Source organism: Actinia tenebrosa, unplaced genomic scaffold (genome assembly GCF_029948245.1).
Source record: "Actinia tenebrosa isolate PJP-AT-01 unplaced genomic scaffold, QUT_ActTen_1.0 PGA_scaffold12__29_contigs__length_12842862, whole genome shotgun sequence".
Classification (NCBI taxonomy): Eukaryota; Metazoa; Cnidaria; class Anthozoa; order Actiniaria; family Actiniidae; genus Actinia; species Actinia tenebrosa.
In genome coordinates, this window is record NW_028292572.1 from 2,033,646 (window position 1) to 2,053,157 (window position 19,512).

At 36.3% G+C, this 19,512-nt stretch overlaps 2 protein-coding genes across 2 annotated transcripts; both read left to right on the forward strand.

Moving 5' to 3' along the window:
* The first annotated feature begins 1,191 nt into the window (after positions 1 to 1,191).
* LOC116296351 (beta-2 adrenergic receptor-like) lies at positions 1,192 to 18,267 on the forward strand. Its single transcript, XM_031704358.2, has 2 exons — positions 1,192 to 1,409; positions 15,149 to 18,267. Exon 2 carries the CDS (start codon positions 15,270 to 15,272, stop codon positions 16,281 to 16,283), a length of 1,014 nt encoding a protein of 337 aa, XP_031560218.1. The 5' UTR covers positions 1,192 to 1,409; positions 15,149 to 15,269; the 3' UTR covers positions 16,284 to 18,267.
* LOC116296340 (dynein light chain Tctex-type protein 2B-like) lies at positions 18,123 to 19,290 on the forward strand. The gene is made up of 3 exons (XM_089028354.1): positions 18,123 to 18,224; positions 18,267 to 18,417; positions 18,986 to 19,290. The coding sequence occupies exons 1-3, from the start codon at positions 18,123 to 18,125 to the stop codon at positions 19,288 to 19,290; spliced, it is 558 nt and encodes a 185-aa protein (XP_088884480.1).
* Positions 19,291 to 19,512: the final 222 nt, after the last annotated feature.

Genomic DNA, 19,512 nt, shown 5'->3' on the forward strand with positions numbered 1-19,512 from the left:
ATCTAAGCATAATTCCAGACATTACATTCCATCTTGATGAATTAATAGTAGGTTAGCTACCCTTTATAATATCGTAGGAGTATTCTTAATAGGAAAAATGGATCCTATCTCAAGCACCTTTGAATGGTATGGTGATGGTCAGAAAGTCTAAACAAACAGATTTGTAATGATGCATTGTCAAGATCTTTAGACTTTAAAGCTGTGATAACAGCAATAACAAAAATACTCTAGGAAAGTATATAACTTTGGGGACACTTTTGAAGTTCAATCAGTAACTTCATCAAGTGTCTTCCTGTTCGAGCTATTGGCAAAGAGTGTCTGCTACACATTAATTACTTAATGAGCTGGAGCTTTAAAACCTTCTAAAGCAAGTCACGTAACGATTTTCAAATAAGCCTTCGAATGACGTGCTCCTTCAACTTCTATTTTAATTGATTATTTTATCGAAGTCTTTTAATTTAGATTCCAAAAACCTTAAAACGATGAGTTTTTATGGATGATACCTTAAAACGATGAGTTTTTATGGATGGTTATTCTATTAATTTTTAAATTCAATACCACTAATATTATTATTATTTTATTTATTTATTTATTTATGTTTTTTTATAAACCTGATGGTATTTTAGTCCCTAATGATCTAGACAGTAACGATAGCAGTGCAACAAAAACATGGAATCTCTCCACGCATCTTGACAAAATTTCCTTGTCAACATCCGTTCAACAATGCTACAATATTCTTCAAGACTTCTCGAATAAAATATATTCAAGAAAGAAACCTGATGGTATTTTTAGTCACTAATGATCTAGACAGTAACGATAGCAGTGCAACAAAAACATGGAATCCCTCCACGCATCTTGACAAAATTTCCTTGTCAACATCCGTTCAACAATGCACCAATATTCTTCAAAATTTTCTCGAATAAAATATATTCAAGAACAAATGCTTAAGAATATATATACTTAAATTAGCGAAAGAGTATGAATCCACGTGAAGGACAGCCGCGCGCGAATTTCTTCCACTCGACAACATTCCTTATAAGCATATGATCCGAGATTTCCTACGATTATGTTGAATTGGCGCTATTCCCAATCTTCACTCCGCCCAAACTTTGACGCGCTCGATTCAATGAAGATTAATTAATTGAAATGCTCGTTGTCAAAATGTTCTTTTTTCATTAACCTTTTAAGCCCGTGACACACCGCCAAGCAGGTGTGATGTTGTCGTTTCCTGTTTTGCGTCGTACTAAAACAGATAAGCTCCAACCTCACTTAAAGTAATGTTTAGATCTCCAAGAGTGAAATACTGTGTATTAATGGTCAAACTGCATCAAAGAAACAGTACCACACATCGTCCTCCGAGGTTGAAGGACTTAACTACAGCTTCTCTCATATCCTGAGCGACCATCAAGGTAATACATATTTTCTACTACATCTTGTTTTTACTGCATCTATTTTCCTTTCATTCCTTTTTCCCTTTCCTTTTTTTCTTTTCTTTTTTCTTTTTTTCCTTTCTTTTGTTAAAAATAATTGGGTTAAATTTGGGTTAAATTATTTTACCACGTTTTTTTCGAATCAAATTCATTTTAAAAAGGAATAAAATTATTATGATACACTTCTTTTACCTTTTTCCTAGGATGTTTAATGATGATATATATTTATTAATGTGGCGCAAATTCAACATAGCGCTTTCAAATGCGCCGTTTTTCAAAATTTTTTGTCAAAAGATTTTTTTATTGTTGTGTTCAGCCGCCGTGGCAATTCACTAATTCGCGTATTTAAATTTGTCATCAGTGGCTTTGAGCGTTTTATAAGTTGCTTTGAGCGTTTTATTAAACCTGTAATCATCATTAGTTCAACACCATCAATATATTTAACGGATGGATTCTTTGGTTTTGTAGACGGTTCTTAAAACATTCAAAATTAAAGTAGAATTGCAAAATGTCATATAAACATATTTATATATTAAACACATTTAAAGCCTTAACTCCCTGTAAGAGGCTTTTCCGTGAAGTTCCTTCCACCGCACTACCACTATATTCTATATTTACAACATATAACACCCCCGGCTTCACATGTTGATTTTTACGGGGGGAGGAAACGAACAGAAACAACCCCTAGTTAGGGAGAATATGGACTTTGAGTTTTTTACTAACTATGCAAAAATATATCAATAATTCGGAGAAACCGTTACATTTAGTCGATTTGACCATAGTCAGTAGAAGGGTGCCCCTCTACTAAGTACGATTTGACTGGTATGTCTTATAAAGGCTGTGGGGTTAGCCGACAGTTCTAACTTTCATCGACACGTTTCATATGACTTAGTGAAGATTGCCAGATCGACTTCCCCCGGTTGGCAAGGACGTTTCGAGGAAGTTTCAAATAGATAGAGAGAATAAATAGAGAATATTATTCTAGCTTTTGGGAAGTAAATAGTAAGATCTTTCCTGTCTCTGTCGTCCGTTTTTTAATTTTTTTGATTTTCAAATTTTTTCACTATTGTCAATCTTAATAATTTATTCTTATTAATACTAATCGTCTTAGTGCAACCTCTATCGACGTCAGGTAATGAAATAAGGGCCAAGGCTAAGCACCTCTAAGCCATCATCAGCTACATTAAACCCCGCTTGTATATGGCTACACACATTAGGATGATTGCCGTCTCTCTTTAAATAACCAATTTTACTTTAGACGCTTCTTGACAATAATTGTGAATTTGATCCTCTTTTAAAAAGTCTTCGATTAAGAAATGTTTCATCAATCAGTAATACAATCAGAATGGATCAGTTTGCCACTAATGGTTTGCGATGTTCCTCCATCCCTTCCATGTCTCCCGGTTATAGTCATTTGATCCCGTATCCTGCTCTGTATTCCTACTCAATGTTTTCTCAACGGTTCATAAATTTACTGAGATGGTACTAACGAAATACCTAATATTTCTTAGTTCCTAACTAATAATTCCCCAACCAACTTTATTTTCAGACGTCGCGGACATTAGGATTCTTTTTATTCAGTAGTAGACTCTAAACCCATTGTTTTCTTTTGTGTCTTATCAACTAGTACTTACTAAATAGTCATTTTTCTTTGACGGGTTAAATAAAATCACTCTACGAAGAGCCATATTAAACACATTCAGACGTAATTTAGCATGCTATCGTAAAAATATCTCGCAATTTCGTTATTTCAATTCTAATGGATTCTCTAAGTGTTTTCGGAGCACATAATGCAGTTGTCTGCGACGAAAGTCCAATATATACACATCGATGTGCGGCTTTTATTTTAAAAGCTTACTATTCTCCAAGGTACGGCTGGATTTTGTGTTATAGAGGCGACTATGATATTTCCGTTCACTGTGAGCGTCATTGGCCGTTGAACAAAGTAATTCAGCACTCGACACAAATATCAAAATAGCCGCTGAAAGAATGATAATGTTATTGTAATGAGTAATGTTTGCGGCACGTTCGCTTTGTGTTAATCGAAAAGCAGACGCAAATCTTAACGATTTTGGGGGGATTTTATATCGTTCATTGCGCTATTTGTTGTCAAAATGTGCTCGGTAAAGATCGCTTAACCTAATCAGTAAAACATGTAAAAGCTAAACGAATTAAAACATCGACGAATTGCAGCCCGAAAGCCGGTTATAAAAAGCCTTTCATATATTTCTCTATCTGTGTGTTACCGCGGTTCTCAATATGTGAATCAAAACACAAGTTAATCGTTTCCCACGTCGAAAGATAAAGACTCGTCGACCTTACTAAGGGTTTAAATCACGTGATTTGGACAAGAGATTTCGTAAAATCAAGGTTGGTGTAGCATGCAGTAGTGCACACATCTCTCTCACTTCAGTGGGGTCTCCGGTTCCATTACTGTACTCGGATCACATTTAAGTAGAGTTCGTAATATCTTTTTAGCAAATCAAGGTCCCTTTTCCATTGTCTTTACTGGTATTGAACCTGGAATGGCGTCAGCATATGATCCAAACTCAAGTGGAATCACGAGCGCAGTGAGTTTGGATTATATGCTGACGCCATTCCATGTTCGGTAAGAGTACAGACAATAGAAAAGGGAACTTGTTTTTTTTTTTTTTTTCCTTTTACCACAAAAAACTTCACTAACACGCATTATTTCGACGTCTTTTAGTGATCAAAACAACCAACGGAAAGAGTGCGCGGCCATTGAAGTCAGCTTATTGGTCTGCCCTCTTAATGATCATTAAAAATAGCCAATCAGCGCGCGAGAAATTAGTAATTGGTGGTAAAAACCTTGATTCAAGGATTCTTCTTGAGTGGGTCCACGAGGTGATGCATGTGCAACGTAGCGTCTTGTTCATGTTCTTTTTAGAAAAAATAGAAATGTGTTTAAATTTTTATCAATACCCTGAAAAAAACTATGGGCTTATCTAAGAAATGGCATGGTTAACTCACATATCGATCCTGAAATAATCTCTAGTCTGATCAAAATCAAGGCATGGCTAACTCACAGATAGAACCCTGAAATAATCTTTAGTCAGATCAAAGTTAAGGCATGACTAACTCACAGATCGAGCCCTGTAACAGCTTCTGGGCTGATTTAAGTCAAGGCATGGCTAACTTACAGATAGAACCCTGAAACAACCTCTAGGCTGATATAAGTCAAGGCATGCCTAACTCACAGAACAACCCTGAAACAACCTCTGGGCTGATATAAGTCAGGGCATGGCTAACTCACAGATCAAACCCTGAAGCAACCTCTGGGCTAATCTAAGTCAGGGCATGGCTAACTCACAGATAGAACCCTGAAACAGCCTCTGGGCTGATCTAAGTCAGGGCATGGCTAACTCACAGATCAAACCCTGAAACAGCCTCTGGGCTAATCTAAGTCAGGGCATGGCTAACTCACAGATCAAACCCTGAAACAACCTCTGGGCTGATCTAAGTCAGGGCACGGCTAACTCAAAGATCGAATTCGAATTTATATCGTGTTATGGGTTTTGCGGAGAAAGGAAAGCGAAGTACCTGGAGAAAACTCTCGACTGAATCAAGGGAGAGACTCAAAAAAACTCTGCTGATCGTGTTAGCAAGTCCAGGAATCAAACCTGAAGCCCCATGCAGAGGCCGGTGAACAGAGGCGAGTACATTATTTCCTAAGAATGTACGAAACTGCTGTAAGAGCGGTAATCAGTCTTATCTAAGTTAAGAAGCCGATGACATAGTCTTCTATGAATGAGCAAAAGTATATTTAAATGTGAGAATGTTCGAGACCCAATTATCGAGAATTCATTTGGCTGCTTTACCTCATCATCATCTGCAGATAAAGAAATCCGGTCTAAGGCTATAGTTTAGAGGAGATATCTGACTGAACATTATGGTTTCATACTAGCTAGATATATCCGCATCTGATAACAATCACAAACTCTTGCTGCATTAGAGAGCTTCTCTTTAATATCTTTGTGTAAAACGTTTGTTTCGACTATCCAATCGAGGAAGGGAAAAATCCTTTGCGTGATCTATCAACCATCTTCTTGGCTTTCAATCTTTTTACCAACTCGATTTTGTTATCATTAATTTTTTTGCGACTGCCAGTAATGTCACTAGATATTGGCTATATATATAATATGTTATATAGGAATATTATATAAGGGCTTTGAAGACTTTGCTTCACTTCAATACTGAGGCGCAAGGTACGAAACACGGTAAAACTGATTTGGCGCTGCAGAGGAAAAAGCAGAGAAGCGGAGGTAGGATTCGAACTGTTTTCACCAGCATTTATAAACGTCTTAGTAAATTATCTCTTATACTTTTCAACTAACTCTTTCTTGTTTTTGTTTCCTTGCCTACCTTGTTCTCATTGGTTTCTTTTGTCTTATTCTATCATACAAACACTCCTTTCTACCACCTCTTTCTCTTTTACTCCGACGAAGGACTAGCGTCCGAAACGTCAGCAAGTTTTTTCATCTTTTCACGGTGTATAATTTACCTTTTTATCATTACTCTTATACTTTTAGTTTGTTTATTTGTTTTACCAGGCTTAACGATATTAATTAGTTGGATTTTTGAATTAGTTTTTTCTTCTCAAAATAGTAACAATATAGTTTATATTATATTATTCATTAAGTACTAATAACAACGATGAAAATTGTACATGTACAACATGCTCTAGCATAATTTTGATTATGAAAAATGAAAATGAAAAATCAATTGTTATTTTCATATGAATATCCATAAAATACCTATATTCATCCTTTATAAAACTGGCATTTATTTTCACATGTTAAAATATCGTTAGAGTAACCACAGTAAATCCGTGAAACTTTAGTAATACTAAATAGCACAGTTTCATGCAAACTCCATTGTTTTCTATTGTTTAATTAGCACTATTTTGTACTATTTAGTAATTAGTGTTTCATGGATTAATTGTTTGCACTCTACCATGTGTATTTAAGCTATTAGTTTATAAATTGATGGTTTTCAACCATTCCCAAGAGAGTGAAATAACAAAAACTCGGCGGCCATGTTGGAGGATATAACAAAAGAATTCATTGACAATGGCGCCCATGTAATATCCTCTATATTATTAATCATTAAAAATAAATTAAATTATTAATTAAAATTTAATCAATAAAAATGAAAGAACAAACGAAATCTAAACTCACTATTATATATCTTCGATTTAAAAATTAATCATTAAACTAGCTAAAAACTAGTAAAATGATATATGAGCCCGACGTCCGAGTTTCGGTCCCAGATGACCGAAACTAATGACGGCTGCGGAGGACTACCCGAAACCTCGTTCTCACCGCTACACCATCTGTGTTTTCTATAACTAGTTGTATTTTATATAAAGTCCCGTCGCTATTACATACTATGTAAAGACAGACAGACAGATAGACAGACAGACAGACAGACAGACAGACAGACAGACAGACAGACAGACAGACAGACAGACAATAAGTTCCAATAATGCACGACGCAATAAAAACTAACTTGAAACAAATTTATGTATATGTTAAATGTTCAAAGGGTTGTGACCGTGAGGAAGGGCTGAAGGTTGAAACTTCTGGAAAACTACTTAACGTACACTTAACGTTAACTTTATCAGCTTATGTTTCAATACAGGAAGACAAACAGTAGAAGACACTAGAGAGCTAGATAAGAGAGAGGGAGAGTTTTCCTCCATTCGCAAAACCTGATAATTTAAACTACATGCCAATTCGATCTGTGAGTTAGCTATGTCCTGAACATATATCAGGTTATAGGTTGTTTCGGGGTTCGATCTTTGACTATTAGCCAAGTCTGTCTTTGATCTGCACAGAGGTTGAGTTCCTGAAAGGGTTCGATCTGTGAGATAACCGTGCCCTGACTTTGATCAACACAGAAGTTGTTTCAGGGTTCGATAAGAAATTTGAAGTTCATTTTTGCCACTGGAGATATAAATCAAGGGCTTCCTTACTAAGTACACTATATCCTTTCGTCAAAGGGGATCCTAATCTAGAAAACGCCAAGGGCACACTATTTGGAAAAACGCATATTTCTATGGAAATCCGTTCATGTTGAAAAAGAATTAAAGCTCGTAGCTCACCGCTGACTTATTAAAAAACAGGGTAATAGGCCACTTTTAAAACGATGAAAAGGCTAGAAAAAATAATGCAGGACGTAGAAATGGACAAGTAGTGTGTAAGAATCTGTCGTATCTTCGAGTCTTGCATTACTGTGTTTGAAAAACAAGTGGGGTTGACTAAATAATGTAATGTAAATAATGTATTTAAAAATCTGTAGAACACAATGCCATCAAAGGAAATGAAAGCTTTGAGCAAATACAATTCAAACTCGATTTTTTGGGGGGAGGGGCCGGGGTGTTCCTAATGATCTTTTTATGATACAGCCAATTTAAGATTGAATGCGTCAACAGCCGTTAAAAGCACTAAACTGATAAACAAAGCGATTGGTGCCTTCTAGTATCATAGCGATAAGAAGTAGCTTTTCAGCTTATATAAAGATATGGAGCAATTCCAGTCTTGTATTTATCAATTCAGGGTCTTACATGTCAAGCTGGCTGTAACGAACTGTCAATCATAAAAGCGTACAGAGTCGAGGCCTAGTACCAGCTCTAGGCGGAAGGCCAGGTTTTTGAATACCCTTTTGTTCTCCAAAAACTCAAGTTATATCACCACTGAAAGCGGCGTCACTTCGACGTTTCGATGTTTTTCCAAGAGCTTCTTTTTGAAGCCTATGTATTTGACGAAGCACTGATAATCGATGAAAATGAAATGGACCTAACAAAGAGGGTTAGTGACCTGTATTAGCAAACGTCTGCAGCCGAAGGGCTTAGCTTATAGCACTCCAGCTTTTGTCAAGCTTACTTATCTACATTAATATTAGGATTCTTAGCATTCTCTTGAAGATTCGATTGTTTTACTGGTTTCATTTATTGCTTGGCGGTTTTGGATAGTTTTCCAATAGTAATTAGTTTTAGTGCTGAGGGCCATCCAAGCACATGCTGACTAACTAGATACGATGTTAAGAAGCTTCCAATTAATGTTTTAGCGTTTAAAAGGTCCGAGATACAAGAAATGGTAGGTATTGTGTAAACAGCAGTTAAAAGATTTAATTTTAAATGAGTTTTATATTAATATTATATTAGGTAATTGTTATTCATGACCTTCAACTCAAGAAAAACTAAAATGAATTCTTTCTGCGACTTAAGTCTTCAGTGAGTGTTTACAAAACATCCACTTTGAACATTTGAACATAATTTGAACATACTGACAATAAACTATATATTAATAAATTAACAGTTCTTTCAGATCAACCTATTCAGTTTGAAAGCCTCATGTCATGAAAGCTTCTGTCATTACAGGATGTTTCATTGGCAGTAGCTTCCTTATAGAGCTATTTTAAATTAGTTTAAATGTGAAATACGAGCACAAATGCCTAGGTGGTGCTTTCGAGACGATGACTGACTAGGCTAAACAGTATAATTCGAGCTATTCAATTAATTTTAACTTTCACTTAGGGATCGATAACCAAGCAACTTCAATTAAAATTATAATCCTTTAAATTTTTTCCAGTTAATTGTATTATTTTTGCTATTTATTTACCTTATGAACCGCCCACGACTCTAATTATTGTACTTCCCATGTACCATTTCGGTCAAACACTCTCATAACTTAATCGTAATTTGTTATCATTGGTGGCTAGTTGGGAGAAAATATATGTATTGGCCGTAGTCGCGAAGCAACGAAGGCCAATACGGAATATATTTCCATCCAACGCCGGCAATATAAACCTGTATTGACGGCTCAAAATCGCAATTTCAAGTTTTGTATCGCGATTTTCGAGCTTTTCAATTTAAAAATACAGGAAAAAGCAAGGAAAGCGATCCTGATTTGCTTGAAATTCTCACTACCTAACAGTCGTCTCCCTAGCAACGGTTTCTGGAACGTTCGACTGAGAAAATGGACGCCCCACGATTTTGAACATTTTGTTTTCATCAATACAACATTCCACTTTCTTACAAAAATGTCTAGATAAAGTTTAGAAAGCATTCTATTGCTCAAACTGTTTACAGATATTTTTTCCTTCATACTACAAGCTTTAAATCTTAATGCATTTTAAGTTTTAGCGCCATGTGCTTGAACCAAATGCTCGAGTACTACAATTTTCGAGAGTTTCGACAAAAACAAGTAAGCTTATTTTTTTCCTAAAAATATATTATGGAACGTTTTCTGGATTAAATTTATCATTTTGTCATTGTTAGCATGAAATAAGATTCTACTTTGTAACATAAAACTTCTAATATCAGCTAGAATGACTAATTTTACAATTTCTTGGTTGTTCAAACAAGTTCTAAATCAAATTTTCTTCGAAGCGAATCTCGAAAGAAAACCATTTTTACGTAATTTTTCACTCACCTGTAGCAGAAAATGCAAGATATATAGCTGGTAATAACCCTTATCCTTGTACCACATCGTCAGAAATTAATTTGTGCCATAAAAGTTGTAAAAAAGGAGAAAAGGAATCTTTCAACCAGAGGTTTTGACATTCCAAACCGTTGCATTCACAAGCCACACGTAGATACCAAAAAAGTGCTATTTTCGCCGTCAATCAAACTCCCTATGAACCAATCACGCACGGTAATTCTGACCCGACAAACTTATAGAAAAATCGCAAAATTAGGAAAAAGAGAAAGATTTTAGATTTTTATATGAAGTAACTGCGCGAAAATTTAATCGAGACTTCAAAAGTAAAAAGCCATTACTAGTTGATGTCTACAAATAAGTACTACTTTTGAGCATATATAAATAAATAAACTACACATATACTTAGGGATTTTGAAGAAATCATTTACTAGAGTGCTTACCTTATATCCGTGAAAATAACGTTTTGTAGGTCTACGGTCTACGGAGGTCTACTGAACTTACTAATATGTGCAAATTTTTGCAATTTTTTACAAAGTTTTTCACGCATATATGGTATGCACTATACTATTAAGTTAAGTCCAGCAAAACTCACCGATATCACGTGACATGTCTCGTTCTTGCCCTTCGAATTCTTATAAACAGGCCACGTGATATTGTCTAGAAAACAATAGCATGATTTTGTTATCGAGCCATCGTACAAGGTCGCATCTTATTGTTTAACTTCCATAGTTCAATTTTTGGCCAATCTCCAAACATTTTCAGCACGTGGTCTATCTTCACACTTCCTGTATTTATTCTCGTTTCCAGAGACCAAATTCATTAGCCAAATCGAAGGCTCTCAAAACCCTACTGAACGGGAAGCCAAAATCTTGTTTGAGCTTTTTACAGTGATCCAATTTATCTACAAGTTCCTACTGTTTTATTCAGAAACACCGACGCAGTCCACGCTAGTTCTACTAGTTATCACCACTTGTTTGAACTGAGCTGAGCTTGCTTTCTGTCCTCTTCTGTCATAAACATGGTTATTCAAGGGTTTCGACCAATCAGAGTGCGCGAATTATCTCAAAAATATATCATATTTAAGGATATAAATATGTATGTTTTTGTTTTTGTTTTTGTTTTTGTTTTTGTTTTTGTTTTTGTTTTTGTTTTTGTTTTTGTTTTTGTTTTTGTTTTTTTTTTGTTTTTGTTTTTGTTTTTGTTTTTGTTTTTGTTTTTGTTTTTGTTTTGTTTTTGTTTTTGTTTTTGTTTTTGTTTTTGTTTTTGTTTTTGTTTTTGTTTTTGTTTTTGTTTTTGTTTTTGTTTTTGTTTTTGTTTTTGTTTTTGTTTTTGTTTTTGTTTTTGTTTTTGTTTTTGTTTTTGTTTTTTTTTTGTTTTTGTTTTTTGTTTTTGTTTTTGTTTTTGTTTTTGTTTTTGTTTTTGTTTTTGTTTTTGTTTTTGTTTTTGTTTTTGTTTTGTTTCTGTTTTTTGTTTTTTCACGCTGCAGCCATCTTAACAGTAACAATAGTTAATAATAATAACAATAATTAATAAATTTATGCGGGTCAAACAAAATAATTTAATGCCTTGATAATGAATATGGCCGCCGTGTATAAAGGTCCATAGACCACACCGGATCGTAACCATGGCCAATGTTGCGTGGGCCCTGCTACCAATATTACATATCATAGACGCATATTGTACTAATTACCAGTCTTGGGGTCAAAACAAAAGAATTCCTTTCTCAGTGAAGATGGGTTTTTTACGGTTAATATTTTTAATAGGACATTTGCATGATGGCATCATTTGACTCCCACTACCAAGATGCTTCGCAAAATTTCTTTCTTATTTAAATTTGGTTTTCCTCATGAGAATAGTAAGACAATTTGTGCTAATTAAATGAACAAAAGAAAGTGTGCAAGGGAGTCTGGTAGTAGAGGTCAATGACGCCATCGTGCAAACCTCCTATTGTTTTGACTCCCAGATTGAAAAATCATAAGCAGAGGCGAATCCAGCCAAAAACATAAGGGGGGTCTTGACCGAATTTTGCGAATGACATACAGAACATGGGAAAAATACAAAGAAATATGCTTTTTATTCTTTGATCAATTAAAGCTTTATATAACTAAAGGGGGTACTACACCCCCCCCCCCTTTGCCCCTCCCTGGATCCGCCCCTGATAAGGTCTACAAGACCTTGCCGGCATTGTATACCTTATATTTAGCAACGTTATCCGATCCCACTGGCTTTCATATCTAGCATCAAAACGTAACTTGATCATGGCTTGCCTTAACTGTGCACTCGATTCACACTTGGGGGAAAAGCAATAACTAACAATTATTCATTGAAGCTGAAATGAATATCGGGTTATTTACCGAGAATTAGAAATATTCATTATATTCACTGAGCCTGACTTGAATAAAGAGTTGAATTGGCGCCCTGTGATTGGTCGAGTGAACAGTGATTAGTAGACAATATTCATTGCTCAAGCGGTGATTATGAGGTTTGTCAAAGTTTGCCAGAGCGGATGTTCAATACTAAAATATTTTTTTTAAATATATAACAAATCCTGCATTTTGTCTTTTCTCTGATATTTAATTCTAAAATCAGACTAACACAGGAATATCAAATAATAATAAGACCAAATCTTTCCTAAAAGACAGTATTCACTGCCGACAGGTGCTTTTTCTTTCACTTCCATTTTTCCGTACCTAGTTTTTGTTTTTTGTAAATCGCTTTTTAAAACGATTTGCGAAACGCTTATATATCTTAGGGAAAAAACATTATCTTTTGAGGAAATAAATCTATGTGTTTATGATGTGTAATGAGAAAATCTGTGTGGGTGCAGGCACGGCAGCAAAGGGCATTTGTGTAAGAACCAAATACACCACTCTACATCAATTAGACACCAGTCTTAGTTATTCGCCGCGCCTCTGGGCACGATTTATTCCGCCGTTGGAGATTTCTGGACAATAATACCAAACAATTCGCTAAAAACTGAACCGTTAAATCCCTTTTAAAGAACGTGGAAAATGTATTGATAAAAAGAATCTAGTTAACTTAGCCTATTTTACCAATAATTGATAGATTTTTGCCCATCCTACACCACACCCCATGGGATTTATATAAACTCTCAGCTAAATTTTGCATTCAAGTTTAGTGTAGGTTCTTGGGTGCAATCGATCGGTCAGGCGTGTTTTGATTGTCTTTAAAGGAGGGGATTTGAACGATGAATCCAGTAAGCGGTTTTTCGAATAAAATTTTTTTTTTGCAGTTTAGTCGTTTTTTTAGATTTTAAACATCCTCCCTCCCCGACATCTTCCTATTGTAATTAAAATACATGAGCAATATTCAATCAATCTTCCTGGACAACAGTCAAATCGACGTACCATCCCTTCATCAAACAATCTAATAAGGTAGCTCTTCTATCCCTATCTCTTACGGATAGATATAATACCGTTATCATTATAAGATCCCATCAATGCCTATAGAGATTTTGCACCACCCTGTGATGGCAGCCATGCCAGGAGATAGGACCAATTGTATCTGGTCTAATCTGATTTACCTCCTTTATTGGCTGCCATCACGTGATGGTGCAACGCCAGTATTGTATTATTCTTCTATCTCTTGTGGCCTATATTAGCCATTCTGAGGTCGATGAAAAAATTAGGTCAAGCTAGGGATGTTTAGAGGACGAAATAAGCGCCATCTTGGAGCTCGACCCCCCGGGGGGTGGGGAGGGGTACTCCTCCAGAATTTGGGTAGGGGTGTTCCGCTGGGATTCTGAAAGGGGTACCCTGTTTATGACAAAAAAACAAAAACAAAAAAACAAATTTGTAGACCCTGTTTATGACAAAAGATATATAATTAATTGCACTGAGTTCCCATTTCAATTATCATGTCATCTCGCGTATCGTTTTTTTACGGCCATGATAACCAGTTTTAGATAATACGATAGCAGAATCCCTGAATATGACAGGAAACTCGGGAAGAACTTGGAACATGAGTGAAATTGCATACTCTGTTTATGACAAGAAGCTCGAGGAACCATACCCTGTTCAGCGGATCATCCTTGTATAGTCCATATATGGAAGTACCCCCCCCCCCCCCCCCCCCGGGGACTCGACCCAGTTTTCCCTCAACCTCGAAATGGTTAATTCCAAAAAGATTGAATTGTCTGATCCTAGCCTAGTCAGGTGTGAGTGTTCTTCGCATCTATCTTTTCTTTTATCGAGATTTTAGTCTGTAGGTTTAGATAAACCCATTTAAACAGTCATATATGAGACGGAAAGACTCAGTCGCCTCATCTAGATCAGAGTGGACGAAATGGCCTTCTACTTTGAACCATGTCACCAATATATAAGCTATCCTATTCAATTGCATTACTGAGATGACTATAGGATAGTACTGACAATCATCGTGCCTCTCGTGTTTACCGATTCCAGTTTTTGTGAAATACAAAGCCAAATCATTTAAATGAAAGAAAAAGCCCAAATTAATTTCATTGCCGCTTAAATTTGTCATAATTGAGCATGCGCAGTAATAGGGCGACTTTTTGCTCTGCGAAGGTCCTTTTTTCTTCATTAGCATTATGATCTTATTATGGAGTTTCGAGCCTCCTTAACTAAGGAAAAAGACCTCTTGCAATGGAGCGATTGCTTTAATCTTTCCGTCATTTAAGCGTGTTTTGGGCGGTTTATTTAATGAACATACACAATACTTGGCAAGTGTTCTATTTGCTTCCTACTGATTCAGTTTTTTACGCAATTATTTCGAGTTGTTTATCACTTTTCCATTAGAAATCTAAAATAATATGGGCGCCATAAAGATAACCTCAAGCGCTTGAAGATTAAGTGTGAAGTCAGGAAAAAAAACCAAAAATAAAACCGCGCACGCATTATTACAAGCCATTATCACGAATGACCATCACATTGGCTGACTATTAATCATCAATCATTAATCATGATTTATATTACTCACAACTGATCATTAATCTCGGATTGAACTTCGGCCGTTAAAAGTTCGCCGCCAAATTAGAAACGTTTTTTACTCCCTTCCAGACACGATATGAGAGGTTGATGGTATTATACGACCAATGAAAATCAATATGCCTTTAGATGATTGATTCCCGCGTTTGGCTCAGCAATTTATAAGCCTACTTCCTGGGTACTTTTCTGTGCATCGTTACAAAATATTTATTTCCAGACGAAAATAATCCGGTGTTAGGTAATAAATTATAATTAGCTACATTTACTTGTCTGTTTTGTCTATCAGGTTGTTCAAGCTAAACAGTAAAACGCCTGGCAGCTTGAGACTGGGTACGAGACCGTTGGAGGCGTATATATCGAGATTAAAAGAACTCCATATCGCTTCTGTCCAGCACTGATCCAATAACATGAACAACTCAAGCTTTACTCATCCACAGACGTTCTCCAAACAGTTCCAAATCGGAACATCTATGTTCACCGTTTTGATGATCGTGGCGACAATCTTTGGCAACTCTCTCGTGATCGCAGCCTTTGTTACATTCGTTCGCCTTCGCACTGCTACGAACTACTTCGTAGTGTCTCTTGCCGCAACAGACTTGTGCGTGGCGCTTTTCTCTATGCCTATATACGTAGCGTATTTAGTAACTGGTCCTTCGTGGAAGCTGGGGTACATCTTAAAACGTGTGTGGACTATTATGGACGTTCTGTCAGGGACTGCGTCTATTGCGAACCTCGTAGCTATCAGCTTGGATCGATGTATGTGCATAGATAAACCTCTTATGTACTACCAGTACATAACATCTGTGAGGGTACAGACTACTATTGCTATCATCTGGTTATACTCCATTGCCATGTCCATCACAAGCTACTTCATGTGGGAGTATAGAATATTCAACTTCGTTGCTTCGATCATGTACTTTTGGGTACCACTGCTGATCATAATTTCTGCATACTCCGTTGTCTTTAGAGTGGCTTTACATCAAGTCAGAAGAATTAGCATAGCAAGTAATATTGAACAATCCTTTAGGAAATCTTTGAATTCAAAATACAGTTTCGTGAGAGAATTCAAAGCTGCCAAGACTCTTGCAGTTGTAGTAGGAGCATTCATCGTTTGCTGGTTGCCTTTTGTTATAATCAACGCCATCTACACGTTCTGTGAGAATGACAGCTGTCCACCGATTAACGTTAAACACATCTTAATCACCAAATGGATGCATTACGGCAATTCCATGCTCAACCCTCCTATATACGGATTCATGAACAAAGACTTCAGAGTTGCTTTCAAGCACTTGTTGTGTTGTAAGCAAATCGCTTATCGCGGGGAGCAATTCACCGAGAACGCTAACGGAAAAGCAAGAATTTCGCCACAAGTAATCGAAATGGAAAACGAAAACCGAATATCTGGCAGCAATAAGGCATAACATATAAATGAATGAAATAAATAGACTTTATTTAACGAGGGTGACATACATTACTTGTAGTCCAGTAGTTTCCATTATGGCCCTCCTACCAAATGATCAAAGAAACATAAAGTGTTTTAAGAATCCGGCCAACTGGCAAAGAGGCAAACTAGTTGGCTATTTACAAGCATGGTCGAGAAACTAAATATGATCTAATCAGGAATCGGGACAAATACAGTCTCAGCTAGTGGGCACAGCGGGACTCGAACCAATATATTAGATGCTTTCTTGCTTGGCTCGATGTTTTCAACACCGATATTGAAACATGCGCTGAACATAAAGAATTCATTCGACGAAACAGACCGGATCCATTACTCACTTTGTATAAATAAAGATGTGTTGGCTTTGATTCCAATAACCGCTTTTAGATTAGTGTTCGATTCTGTTATCCTCAGTAACTTTTATCTGATTTATCGGAACATTACTTTGTAATACTGTCTAGATTAAGTAGGAACAAAAATACAGATTTTCGCGGCCGCCATGTTGGATGAATTTAACAAAATATTTGTCATTAGTTTCTTTGGAAATAATCTCCAACATGGTCACCATGTAGCTTGTATACAGTCAATTCAAAAAACGTTGTTGTCGACCGGCTCAAGCGTACGCGACTGGACCGAAAGAAATATGGGTAAAATTCACTGAAGCGGTTGAATATTCGTTCTGAATTAATTGTTCCCGCTAGTAGTAAAGATAATAATGGCGAGAAACAATCCATCAAATGCATGTCTTTGGGTTTAGGGAAAGAAAAACAAAGTAGTTATGATTCAGTTCACAATTCCGAAAATATGAAGGCATTAAAAAAACGTCTCCTTCAACACTTCCCGCTCGCCTACGAAGGTTCGTGCTGTAAACCAGGCATAACTAGTCAGATAAAATTATGGAGTCAACTCGGCTTCAATGATTACTACCCAGAGTTCCTTTCGTTCCGGTCGCGTAGGCTTGAGTTGGTCGACGACAACGTTTTTTGAATTGACTGTATCTACTAGGCATTTTAAGGAGCAGTATGATGGTCATCATCGAACTATTCAAATAAGGGTAAATAACGCGAGAGAAAGCCTGGGGCGAGTACAAACTTCCTGCGATGATTGCAAACCAATTAAAAATTCGTATTCATCCATCAAATATGCTTGATTTTTAGATAAAATATTTATTTACTGGGTCCCCGTAGAGCAGCTTTGCTCTGTGGGGTTTTCCTGTCCTTGTGGAAAAGCTCATAAAATAAAATAAATAAAAATAAAATAAAATGATAATATTGTAAACCATAACTGAATATAACATTTCTTCAGCTAGAACCATAGTAAATGTCTATGAATAGCGCAGCGCAACCGTGACGTAATAAAAACGAAGACAGCCGATCGCAGTTGATCTTACTTTACATGGGTTATTATTGTAACTTTAAGTAAAAATAATAAAATCGGTTCGCATAATCCTCGTAGCGGTTAAACAGAATGCAATGTTTGTCCGAATCTTTAAGCTATTTTTAGAATCAGTGCGCTGCGCTATTAAAAAAAAACATCTTCTTCAGAGAAAAATGCAACTGACATAATATGAAACATAAGTTCTAAATATTTCATATGCCGCGCGCTCTGATTGGCTGGCTACCGTGTTTATCGTGTTTATAAAGGTTTTATTTACAAACATAATCATCCAATCACGTAGGTTTGTTGTGAAGTCATAAAGCGTGTAAGGCCTTCAAAACAATTATCACGTGCAAATAAAATATAAGTTCGTTGATTGAAATTTCTAGTAAAAGCTCATACGACGGCTGTTGAAGTTGCGAATAAAGCAGTTCTGACAGTCATGAAGAGCGGTAGAGCTTTTCCAGAGAGAGTTGGTTTGGTAACTAAAGGACCAGCATTCGAGAAAATCAGTCGTAAATCAAGCAGCGTTTTTGAAGAAGATGTTGGATTGAATGAACTAGGAAAGCTACCATTTGTGGCCTAGAAATCGGAGAGTCTAGTGTACGAGAATACGTACAGGATGGCGCCTGATGAAAGCAAAAGGTTCTTACCAGGTACTGTCGTCATGAACGAAATAAATTGGGGCAAATATATTTTAGCGGATTTAGTTAACACATGCGTTAAGCATGTACAGTAATATGCAAATAATTCAGTCTTGACTTGGGAATTATTTGAACAAATTACGTTCATGTTATAACAAGAAATAAATAAAAAATATACTTAACTTACTTTTCAAATCTTCAATCGTTATCTCGGTTGAGCTTGGTTAAGCTGGTTGGAGTGAATGAATAAAACGGTATAATCAAAGAGCCGATGTGTCATAACTACATTATGTATATTAGATGAGCTACCAGTAATGGAAGAAAGATTAACAATAGATAATAATGAAAGTGTGAAAAACTACAGAGCCATTTACGCGGGATTTTTGCAGCGATTTGAGGTGTAAATTTCACGGTGATTTTTGGTCATAGTCAAGAATGGTAAAAGATTAACTTATAAAGTTTTATAACAAATGCCTTTCTAGAAGCTTAGGCCCCGTCCACACGTATCCAGAAACTTTTGTATTCGCAAAAATTTTTATATTTTCAAAATTCGCTGCAAAAAGAAAAAAAACGAGCCTAGCTGTATAACCAATTCAAACGTTTCAAAGAATAAATGGGACTGTAATCTAAAAGGAATAAATAATGTTTAATTAACCAACAGCTCGCGTCAAAGCCATTTCAAGCACTGTCCTCCAGGAAATGTTATTCAACGTGGATTACGACCCAAAGGCATGCCGGGAGCTTTCACTGAAAATAAGTGACGTCATCGTTCGTCAGGTGACTTCTCTGGGATTCGATCGATACAAGATCGTGTGTTTGACGACAATTGGTCAAAAGACGGATCAAACTGTTCGTATTGCAAGCCAGTGCTGTTGGGATCCCAAGGTTGACAACTTTGCTGAATCAATATTTATGAACAAAAGTTTGTTTGCAGTGACGGTAGTCTATGGATCGTACCAAGAATGACAAGAATATATATAAAATAAATACAAATTAGATATGTACTTTCTCACTATGTATATCTTACCTGGTAAACCTTGGGAAACTTGGAGAGCTAGCTAGGGGGAAGGGGATGGGGAAGTACTGTCCTTACTACCCATTATCTCTTAGCTCTTTTACTTCGGAGAAGGACTAGCGTCCGAATTGTCAGTAAGTTTTTTCATCTTTTCACGGTGTTTCATTAGAAAC